This window comes from Thalassophryne amazonica, chromosome 20, assembly GCF_902500255.1.
Source record: "Thalassophryne amazonica chromosome 20, fThaAma1.1, whole genome shotgun sequence".
Taxonomy (NCBI): Eukaryota; Metazoa; Chordata; class Actinopteri; order Batrachoidiformes; family Batrachoididae; genus Thalassophryne; species Thalassophryne amazonica.
The window spans coordinates 13,902,012-13,914,046 of record NC_047122.1 but is presented as its reverse complement, the minus strand read 5'-3'; the positions used below and the strand labels follow the sequence as shown (position 1 = coordinate 13,914,046).

At 47.2% G+C, this 12,035-nt stretch overlaps 1 protein-coding gene across 1 annotated transcript; it reads left to right on the top strand.

Moving 5' to 3' along the window:
- The first annotated feature begins 5,613 nt into the window (after positions 1 to 5,613).
- On the top strand, positions 5,614 to 9,676 carry si:ch73-196l6.5 (riboflavin transporter 2). The gene is made up of 3 exons (XM_034160853.1): positions 5,614 to 6,629; positions 7,847 to 7,970; positions 9,291 to 9,676. The coding sequence occupies exons 1-3, from the start codon at positions 5,614 to 5,616 to the stop codon at positions 9,498 to 9,500; spliced, it is 1,350 nt and encodes a 449-aa protein (XP_034016744.1). The 3' UTR covers positions 9,501 to 9,676.
- The last annotated feature ends 2,359 nt before the right edge of the window (positions 9,677 to 12,035 follow it).

The following is a 12,035-nucleotide window of genomic DNA, read 5'->3' as shown; positions in this document are numbered from 1 at the left end:
TGGGTCCGTGTCACTACACTTTCCCCAACAGGATATCTCGGCCAACGTCATGGATCCCGAGGGGCGTCAACCATCTGTTGGACAGCCAATGGAAGAGCAGGGTGCACAGGCGTCGGCTGGAGGCGTGATTGGTGAGTTGCAGCACATCGTCTCCGCCTTTACCGCTCGGCTGGACCTGATGACCGAGCAATACATCATCCTTAATCACAGGATGGAGGCTCTCACCGCGCAGGTGGAAGCGTGCACTCAGGGCGCTGCTGCAGCTCCTCCTCCTGCCGACCCGGTGCCGAATACAGACATTCCACTGGTCATTCAACGACCCCCCCCCCCACCATCCCCTGAAGCATACATAAGCCCCCCAGAGCCGTACGGAGGTTGTGTGGAGACGTGCGCGGACTTTCTTATGCAGTGTTCGCTCGTCTTTGCACAACGTCCCGTGATGTACGCGTCTGACGCCAGCAAGGTGGCTTATGTGATTAATTTGCTTCGAGGCAAGGCACGCACTTGGGCTACAGCGCTTTGGGAACAGAGTTCACGGCTCCTCGCCTCTTATACTGGGTTTGTGAGGGAGCTCAGAACTGTTTTTGATCACCCTAACAGAGGCGAAACCGCGTCTACCGTGCTGCTGTCAATGAGACAGGGGCGCCGCAGCACAGCCGAATATGCAGTCGACTTCCGCATCACGGCTGTGAGATCCGGCTGGAATATGACTGCGCTCCGCGCCGCCTTCATAAACAGACTGTCGTTGGTCCTGAAGGAGCACCTGGTGGCTAAGGAGGAACCGCGGGATTTGGCTGAGCTTATCGATTTGGTTATACGATTGGACAATCGGTTAGAAGAACGCCGACGGGAGCGAGGCGAAGGGCGTGGTCAGGCACAAGCCGTCCCTCTTCCTCCCGGGTCCGAAAGAGAGCCCTCTTCCCCACGCTCCACAGCCATAGCGCTCCGTGTGGCTACAGCTCCCCCTGCTGACGGTGCTAGGGACACGAGCAGGGCCACATTCAGACAGAGGAGGCTGGTCCGCGGGGAGTGTTTTGTCTGCGGCTCGAGTGAGCATCAGCAGAGAGACGGTCAAAACACAAACGCCCGCCCTTAGAGACTGGGCTGAGGGGGGGTCAAAACATTCACGTGGGTCATACACATCTGTCAACACGACTCCCAGTTAAAATCCTGAGCGGGGATTTAACCCTTCAAGCCCCAGCACTGGTGGACACGGGGTCAGAAGGGAATCTGCTGGATAGCAGATGGGCAAGGGAGGTAGGGCTCCCTCTGGTGGCGCTTTCTTCACCAGTGAGGGTGCGAGCACTAGATGGCACTCTTCTCCCTTTTATCACACACAAGACACTACCTGTAACCCTGGTAGTGTCTGGGAATCACCGGGAGGAGATTGAGTTTTTTGTAACTCCTTCTACCTCCCGCGTGATTTTGGGCTTCCCATGGATGATTAAACACAATCCCCGGATTGATTGGCCGTCTGGGGTTGTGACTCAGTGGAGCGAAACCTGCCACTGGAAGTGTTTAGGATCCTCGGTTCCTCCCGGTGTAAATGCTAATGAGGAGGTTAAAGTCCCTCCCAATCTGACGGCGGTGCCGGTTGAGTACTACGACCTTGCTGACGTCTTCAGCAAGGATCTGGCGCTCACCCTTCCCCCGCACCGTCCGTACGATTGTGCCATTGATTTGGTCCCGGGCGCTGAGTACCCGTCCAGCAGGCTGTACAACCTCTCACGTCCTGAGCGCGAATCAATGGAAACCTACATCCGGGACTCATTAGCTGCCGGGCTGATCTGGAATTCCACCTCCCTGATGGGTGCAGGTTTCTTTTTTGTGAGCAAGAAAGATGGCGGACTCCGTCCATGCATTGATTACAGGGGGCTGAACGACATAACGGTTCGTAATCGATACCCTTTACCCCTGTTGGATTCAGTGTTCACGCCACTGCATGGAGCCCAAATTTTCACCAAACTGGACCTTAGGAATGCGTATCACCTGGTTCGGATCCGTAAGGGAGACGAATGGAAGACGGCATTTAACACCCCATTAGGTCATTTTGAGTACCTGGTCATGCCGTTCGGCCTCACTAACGCCCCCGTGACGTTCCAAGCTTTGGTTAATGACGTCTTGCGGGACTTCCTGCACCGATTCGTCTTCGTATATCTGGATGACATACTCATCTTTTCCCCAGACCCTGAGACTCATGTCCAGCATGTACGTCAGGTCCTGCAGCGGTTGTTGGAGAACCGGCTGTTTTTTAAGGGCGAGAAGTGTGAGTTTCACCACACCTCTTTGTCCTTCCTGGGGTTCATCATCTCCTCCAACTCCGTCGCCCCTGATCCGGCCAAGGTTGCGGCGGTGAGAGATTGGCCCCAACCAACAAGCCGTAGGAAGCTGCAACAGTTCCTCGGCTTTGCAAATTTCTACAGGAGGTTCATTAAGGGCTACAGTCAGGTAGTTAGCCCCCTGACAGCCCTGACCTCTCCAAAAGTCCCCTTCACCTGGTCGGATCGGTGCGAAGCCGTGTTCAAGGAGTTGAAACGCCGGTTCTCGTCTGCACCAGTTCTGGTGCAGCCCGACCCTAGCCGCCAGTTCGTGGTTGAAGTGGACGCCTCTGACTCAGGGATAGGAGCCGTGCTATCCCAGAGCGGAGAGACCGATAAGGTTCTTCACCCGTGTGCCTACTTTTCTCGCAGGTTGACCCCAGCTGAACGGAACTATGACGTCGGCAATCGAGAACTCCTTGCGGTGAAAGAGGCTCTTGAGGAGTGGAGACACCTGTTGGAGGGAGCGTCTGTGCCATTCACGGTTTTCACTGACCATCGGAACCTGGAGTATATCAGGACCGCCAAGCGGCTGAACCCCAGGCAAGCCCGCTGGTCACTGTTCTTCGGGTGTTTTGACTTCCGAATCACCTACCGCCCCGGGACCAAGAACCAGAGATCAGATGCCTTGTCCCGGGTGCATGAAGATGAGGTCAAGACTGAGCTGTCAGATCCACCGGAGCCCATCATTTCGGAGTCCACTATCGTGGCCACCCTCACCTGGGACGTGGAGAAGACCGTCCGGGAGGCCCTGGCAAGGAGCCCGGACCCCGGAACTGCCCCAAAGAACCGGTTATACGTCCCACCAGAGGCCAGAGCTGCAGTCTTGGACTTCTGTCACGGGTCCAAGCTCTCCTGTCATCCAGGGGTGCGTAGGACCGTGGCAGTTGTCCGGCAGCGCTTCTGGTGGGCATCCATGGAGGCCGACGTCCGGGAGTTTGTCCAAGCCTGCACCAACTGTGCCAGGGGCAAGGCAGACCACTCCAAGACTCAAGGACTTCTGCAGACCGCCGGTGTTCCCCGGCCCCTGCTTACCAGCCCAGGCAGGAGGTGTGGCTTTCAACGAAGGACATCCCCCTCCAAGTGGACTCACCCAAACTCAAGGACAGGTATATTGGTCCATTCAAGGTCCTCAAAGTCCTCAGTCCGGCCGCAGTGAAGCTGGGAGCTGGAGCTTCACTGCGGTCCACCCGGTTTTTCATGTTTCCCGGATCAAGCCACACCACACTTCACCCCTCTGTGCTCCCGGACCGGCGCCGCCTCCTGCCCGGATCATCGACGGGGAGCCTGCATGGACGGTTCGCAGGCTCCTGGACGTCCGTCGGAAGGGCCGGGGGTTTCAGTATCTGGTGGACTGGGAGGGGTATGGACCTGAAGAATGCTCCTGGGTGAAGAGGAGCTTCATCCTGGACCCGGACCTCCTGGCCAACTTCTACCGACGTCACCCGGACAAGCCTGGTCGGGCGCCAGGAGGCGCCCGTTGAGGGGGGGGGTCCTGTTGTGTGGGCCGCCAGAACAGGAGGTACTGCTGGCCCACCACCAGAGGGCGCCCTGCCTGAAGTGCGGGCTTCAGGCACGAGAGGGCGCTGCCGCCACGGACATAACTGGGAGTGACAGCTGTCACACATCAACTCATGACAGCTGTCACCCATCATTTCATCACTCCATAAAAGCTGGATGTCATCTCCACCTCGCTGCCGAGATATCATCTACCTGGGAAGGTAATTCTCTGCTGTACTGAAAACTGTGTCATAGTCTGAACTCTTTTTGCAGCCGCTTTCCTCTGCTGGATTGGCGTTTGGTGTGAACAGCGACGGCTTCGCTTCACACCCAAACCAGATAAGTGGTTAACAGGAGCTGCACGAGTGTGTGATTAGAGGTGGAGGTGACTTTCCACCTTCTGACTGTTTTTGTTACTGGGTGTGCACACACCCACATCTCACTGTTTGTGCTCCTCGCCAGCAGTACCAGATCCGACAGTCGTGGACGGTGATCACCTGGGAATTCGGGACTTGGCGGCTCCAGTATTCACCAGGTTCGGTGGCGGCGGAAATCGTGTGGTTCCGGCTCTTCTCAGGACAGACGTCTTCTATCCTCGAGCCTGCCCACACGTCACCTTTGTGTATTGACTGCTATCAGATTCTGAGATTGTCTGTATATTCGTTGTGCACATTCACAACATTAAATTGTTACCTTTTCAAGGATCAAGGATCAAGGAAATTTTGTTGTCATATGCACAGAACAGAAGAACTTTCCTGCACAATGAAATGTGGCTACTGCATTTAACCCATCCTATTTGCCAGTAGGAGCAGAGGTCGCCATTAGGCGCCCGGGGACCAGCTCCAGATGTACATCCCTGCCTTTTGGCTCATCTATTGACCGTTCATTTGCGCCCCCTGTTGTGGGTCCGTGTCACTACACTTTCCCCAACATTATTTATCTCATGCTGTACAAAAAAAGTTTTTACTGTGAGATACTGTGAGATAATTTTGAAAAATTTATCATAGTTCAGCAAGATTTTTTTTCTTTCAAATTTTGATTAGATTAGATAGAACTTTAATGATCCCTTGGGAAGACTCCCTCAGGTAAACTGAGGTTCCAGCAGCATTGTGTAGCAGCACACAGGGTTTAAAAGTGAAAATAAAAAACAATTTGAAAAATGTAAATACAAATATAAATACCAGAAATTCTGCTTGTTACTGGGTTACTGGCTACGACTGTTCCTCTCCTTCCTGTCCTCTGTCTTCTCGTTACTCCTCCTCCCCCTAAATGAGGGTTTGTACAGTCTGATGGCCTGAGGGACAAAGGAGTTTCTCAGTCTGTTGGTCCTGTACTTGGGAAGGAGCAGTCTGTGGCTGAAGAGGCTCCTCTGGTTGGTGATGACAGTGTGCAGAGGGTGACCCGCATCTTCCATAATGTCCAGCAGTTTGTCCAGTGTTCTCTTCTCTGCCAATGTCACCACACCACAGTGTAAAAGAGGACGTTGACTAACAACCCAAGTTGCCAAAACATTTTCATGTCACTATAATTTTCTGGCAACATCTTTCTGTTACGTACATTCTGGGTATTTTATTTTTAGTGTACCAAATGTTACAAAATCAGTCCTAAAATGAGATGTTTTGTGGCAATATTTTTTATGTTTATTTATTTATTTTAACAGATATGAATCTTCAATTTCTTTCCAACTAAAATACAGACAGTTTAATTTTTAAATTTGAATTGTTGTTCCTATTTGCTTCCTGTCATAACATTTACAGATTTTTTATTTTATTTTTGTTATTAAACTGATTAGAGAATGTCGTTTCTCACCCACCTGTTGGCCTGCCTCTTCGGTACTGGCTCCTGGGTGTCCATCAACGGCCTGTGGGTGGAGCTTCCCCTGATGGTGCCTCAGATTCCTGAGGGTTGGTACCTTCCATCTTACCTCTCCGTCCTCATCCAGATGGCCAACGTTGGGCCGCTCTTTGTCACTCTGATGCATCACTTCCGTCCAGGAGCGCTGAATGAGACAGTGGTCATCTATGCTATTGTCACTTTGGGAACTGTGGCAAGCTTCCTGCTGGCTTTCTTCTGGAAGGAGACCGTAGTGGTGGCAGGTGTCCCACGCAGTGTAGCCCTCCTTGTTTTAACCTTCTTCCTTGCTATTGTTGACTGCACCTCCTCTGTCACCTTTCTGCCCTTCATGATGCGTCTCAGGCCGCAGTATCTCACCACATACTACATTGGTGAGGGAGTGAGCGGCCTGCTGCCTGCACTGGTGGCTCTGATCCAGGGCGTTGGGGTTGTCCACTGCATAAACGGCACACAGTCACTGAATAACACCCTGAATACCTCCAACAGCACCATGTCCTTTGACGTCCATGCCCAATACCAGCCAGCCAACTTCTCAGTTGAGGTGTTTTTCATTTTTCTGAGTGTCATGATGCTGGTGTGCTTGGTGGCGTTCCTGCTGCTGAACTACCATCCCTCTGTGGCCAGGGAGCATTCCAGTGGCCGTTACACCAATGGAGAGAGAGATCAATCACTTCAGAAACACAGCAAGAGGGCGGAGCAGAAGCTGATGTTGGATTCTTTCAGAGCTGAGAACCAGAAGTGCAGAAGCAGCTTCGGCAGTGGAGCATACAGCTGGGTGCAGGTGTTTTACATCTTTGTGATCCTGGGCTGGACGAACGCACTGACCAATGTGGTGCTTCCCTCGGTGCAGTCTTACGCCTGCATGCCATATGGGAACAAGGCCTATCACCTGTCAGCCACCATGGCTGCCGTTTCCAATCCGCTAGCCTGCTTCATTGCAATGTTCTTCCCAGTAAGGTCAGTAAATAGTTCTGTTTTTTATGAATTTGTCATGATTTACATCCTCAGAAGTTAATTTTAAATATTTTTTGAAACCTTCTTAGGCTTCAAATGGAATAGTGCAGGGGTGGCCAAGTTCGGTCCTCGAGAGCCACCTTCCTGACACTCTTAGTTGTCTCCCTGCTCCAACACACCTGAATCCAATGAAAGACTCATTAAAAGTCTGCTAACGAGCCTTTGAATAGTGAAATACTAAATGTTTTAGCTGCTGAAAACTAAACTGAGCTCCTTCATGCTGTTACCTCTGCACACTTCCAGAATACTTTATGTGTGTGTGTGTATGTGTGTGTGTGTGTGTCACACCTACTTTTCTGTTTGTGCAACTCACTTTTCAGCATTTCTGTGAGTTCCATGCAACATGTGCACACCATAGCGTGTGCTGTTAATTAACTTGCTTGACTTGTAAATTACAAAACAAGCCAGATGTACTAGAAATAGATTTGTGTATTTATTTATTAATTTTTAAGATCAGCTCCTTAATTTGTGATGTTTTTGCATTGTTGTAATGTACTTTTATTACCGGTATTTGCATTTGTTTATTTTTTTTTATTACTGGAGGGTTTTTGTCTAGTGCATTGATTCTAGGGACGTCCCTATATAAATAGTTGTTATTATTTGAACCACTAGGACCTCCAAAACTAGTTAAAAAAAATGAATTATACTCCAGAAGATATGGTAAGTTAACGCAAAAACTGTGGAGAGATGGTCTTTAACTGGACTTCTTGCTGGTCTTCAAGATGTTCCTCCACACATCCAAGTAACTACTTGGAAAACGTATGTCTGTGTCATTCATAGTCAAGCTGTTTTTTGTTTTTTTTTGTATTAATAATAAACACTGAATACTGCTATCTGTGCATTATGGTGACCTTGAAACTTGTAGGGTGTGAACCAAGATGTGCATGTGCATTTGAGAGGTAGCACAGGAGGCATGAGGTCGGCTTATCCTTTATTTAATCAATCAATCTGGTCACCAGAGTTACAGAACCTTTCATCTGTGGGCATTTGATGGCGCTATGATGACATTTCAAAGAAACTGCTCTGATACAGTCAGGGACATCAGTAGTGTGGCAGTCACACACTTTTTGTCATTTTGCTCTTGTGCACCACAACAATGGAGTTTTTGTTCCTGTTTGCTGAAAACAAACCAGAAACTGAACAATAATCTGGTTTAACAGATCACTGCTGCTGATGGGAGCACTCACAGTCTTTGGCAGTGGACTTGGAGCGTACATTATGGGTATGGCAGTACTGAGTCCATGTCCACTGCTCGTCAATGACACGTCAGGTGCCGTCATCATGGTGAGCGCACTGCAAGCTTCATTTAAATAGATAATATAAAACACTGTTGTCTGTAGGTTTGGATTGTGATTCTCTTGTTCTACTTCAACCCTGATTCATTCTGCTATCATTCTTTAAAATAAATGAATAAAAGCAATTATCTATTTCACCATCTCCCCGCCCAAAGAACAGGGTAGCTCATTAGGACAAGGCGCTTCATCTGCATTTCCTCCATCCACGCATCTGTAAATGGGTACTGACCTTGGCTGGTGGTGAAATAACCTGTAAAAGATTTGGGGTCCCGTCCATGGGTGGAGGAGGGAGCAGTAGAAGAAGTTATTGATTATCATCCGCTTCATACTACGATTATCTGTGGCTGCACACTGGTACCAACATGCCTCAGTGTCTTTACTTACTTCTTTCTTCTTCCTTTATTACCAGGATAGAAAACGAGAGCAGAAATGGCTTTTTATGCTGTTAGTGTGCTGTTGTGGCGCTTTCCAACATAAAACGTCTTAAACTAAGACGTTAGAAAGAAATTGACCCCATACAGTTGTCATGGAGGTGAAAATGATTTATCAAAACCAAAATGTTTGTTTGTTTATTTGTTTGTACCATGCTGAAATATATTTATTTCTGCTCTAAAGTGGCCAAATTAACACAGAGTCTATGGGAAAGTGCTCTGTTGTGGACCTAGCCTCAAGGCAGCCGGACTGGCTATGGGTTGTGCATATTGCCAGATATGAATGCACAATGTGCACCAAATGGTGCATATTGCACGATACGAATGTGTAATATCCACCACCTGGTGGATATTACTCATCTGTATCACACAATATGCACCACCTGAAGCAGCCATGTTGCATTTTAGGACAGTGGGGGCACGTTTATGAAGTCGGAAACTTAAAAATATTGCTTGTTTGGATATTTAGCTGTAAAATCTGACTTTAACAGAAGGCTTTTCGAATTTGACCCAAGAAGAGGAAGCCATATTGCATTTAATATTATACATTAGATTTGTGTAGATGACGGTGGTGCAAATAGGAGTGCACTAAATCTTAATGTGCACATCAGTGGTGTACATAGGTTTTGCCGGCCAAAATACAGACTTGGGTGTTGCTGCTTGATTTGGAACATAGACTGTATATGAATTGGAAGCAGTTTCTGTATTTTCTAGTGTCTTATGAAAAAAACTAATAGTTATACATTTTTGGAAAAGCTTATTATATTATGCTGTATGAGTTTTGTGCTATTCAGTGCATTTGTTAAAAAAAGAAAAATCTGTCATTTTTTCATATTAAAAGTGTTTGACCGTCACTTTCCATCCACTCCGTTCCTCAGGTGTTTTCCTGGATCATCTTTGTTCTCACTTTGTCCTACGTGAAGGTGATCATCGGGGTGATCCTACGGGATGAGGGCCACAGCGCCCTCGTGTGGTGCGGTGCTGTGGTGCAGCTGGGCTCCCTTCTGGGTGCTGTGACCATGTTTCCAGTGGTCAGTGTGTTTGGTTTATTTTTGTCAGGAGAGCCGTGCAACACAATCTGTCCCTAGATGAGGACAGACACTGGACACAGACACAGTAAATACACTCCCAGCTTGATCTTGAGTGGGAAAATGTAAGAAACCAATTTATTAAGCAGTTTTTTCTTAAATTTTTGATTACTTTATTGCCTGAGAACATAATTTTTTACACTTTCTAGTCATTACAAAGCACACAGATAAAGAACATTATAACAAGTAGCAAAGAAGCAGCTATTAATTATTCACACAATATAAAAAAAAAAGCTCCAGATGTTTGCAGCAGTTATAACAATTTTGTGATTAGTTTGTTTTTACATTTGTGTACATGTGTTTGCTTTTCAGTATGTACAATTACATTATCATCATGGTTTTTTTGTTTGTATTATATATTCATGCTGTTTTGTGGTACGCTGTAAAAAATATGCAGCATATTCAGGTAATAACGTAATGCTTCATTGAGTTGAAACAAATGTCTGTCACATGTTGCATTTACAATAAAATTAGTTATGTTGACTACAAAGTTTTTTATAAAATAACTAATCACATGGTTTTGTACTCTTGTGTGTCTGATACGTATACCTGATCACGTCTGTATATGTATCACGCCCTGTATCATGCCCCGATGTATCTTTATGAGCCCCAAAGACTCGGGCATGATACATAAACAGACATGTAATAAGATATTACATTAGGACAGACATGTAATGAGATATCTATCACATATTACAACAAACATAAAGAACAATAACCATATAGTTATCATCAACTCCATTAAATAACAACTCATTTACTCACTACACCAATAATGTTCATTCAACATTTGTGCTAATAATAAATAGCATAACATAACATGCAGCATAGCATAACACAGTAGGTCTGATCTATATAATCATCAAAATAAAGAATAATCATACACATGAATCATCATGTAGACATGTAAATTATTGAATGTTCTTATGTCTCTCTTCGCTGATGTTTCATCACTTCAGTGTGAGACTCAAGTTGTAGAATTCTCCCTGCTAGGGAGGATAAAACTGTCTCCCCTTGATCAGACATCTTGGTTGAATGAAATGATCTGGATCCTGTATCAGGATCCTGTACTTGTCACCAGGGTCACCAAAATGGGGGTGTGTCATTGGTGGGGCTGAGAAACAGGGGCTCCTCATTAGTTGAAAATCGGGGCAATACAAAGCCTGGTATTTTCAAAGGCAGTAAAATTGATAGGACAAGTGTACGAGGTCTGTCAATAAAGTATAGGTCCTTTTTATTTTTTTCAAAAACTATATGGATTTCATTCATATGTTTTTACGTCAGACATGCTTGAACCCTCGTGCGCATGCGTGAGTTTTTCCATGCCTGTCGGTGACGTCATTTGCCTGTGAGCACTCCTTGTGGGAGGAGTCGTCCAGCCCCTCGTCGGAATTCCTTTGTCTGAAAAGTTGCTGAGAGACTGGCGCTTTATTTGATCAAACTTTTTTCTAAACCTGTGAGGCACATCGAAGTGGACACGGTTTGAAAAATTAAGCTGGTTTTCCGTGAAAATTTTAACGGCTGATGAGAGATTTTGAGGTGATACTGTCGCTTTAAGGACTTCCCACGGTGCGAGACGTCGTGCAGCGCTCCCAGGCGCCGTCGTCAGCCTGTTTCAAGCTGAAAACCTCCACATTTCAGGCTCTATTGATCCAGGATGTTGTGAGAGAACAGAGAAGTTTCAGAAGTAGTCGGTTTCAACATTTTATCCGGATATTCCACTGTTAAAGGAGATTTTTTTAATGAAAGACGTGCGGACGGGTCTGCGCGTCGGGACGCAGCCGGCGCGGTGCAGCGGCACATGAAAAACACCTCCATGTTGATAACCATTTGTAAAATCCAGGCGGCTTTTGATGGCTTTCAGTGGAGTGAGTATATGAGAAATTGTTTAACAGCTGGACATGTTCCAACTTGTCCTTAAGGCTTCCAACAGAGGTGTTTTTCCTGTGGCAGAGCGTCGCGGTGGCTGCAAGCCGACGCTGCAATCCGCCCGCACGTCTTTCATTAAAAAAATCTCCTTTAACAGTGGAATATCCGGATAAAATGCTGAAACCGACTTCTTCTGAAACTTCTCTGTTCTCTTACGACGTCCTGGATCAATAGAGCCTGAAATGTGGAGGTTTTCAGCTTGAAACAGGCTGACGACGGCGCCTGAGAGCGCTGAGCGACGTCTCGCACCGTGGGAAGTCCTTAAAGCGACAGAATCGCCTCAAAATCTCTCATCAGCCGTTAAAATTATCACGGAAAACCAGCTTAATTTTTCGAACCGTGTCCACTTCGATGTGCCTCACAGGTTTAGAAAAAATTTTGATCAAACAAAGCGCCAGTCTCTCAGCAACTTCTCAGACAAAGGAATTCCGAGGAGGGGCTGGACGACTCCTCCCACAAGGAGTGCTCACAGGCGAATAACGTCACCGACAGGCGTGGAAAAACTCACGCATGCGCACGAGGGTTCAAGCATGTCTGACGTAAAAACATATGAATGAAATCCATATAGTTTTTGAAAAAATAAAAAAGACCTATACTTTATTGACA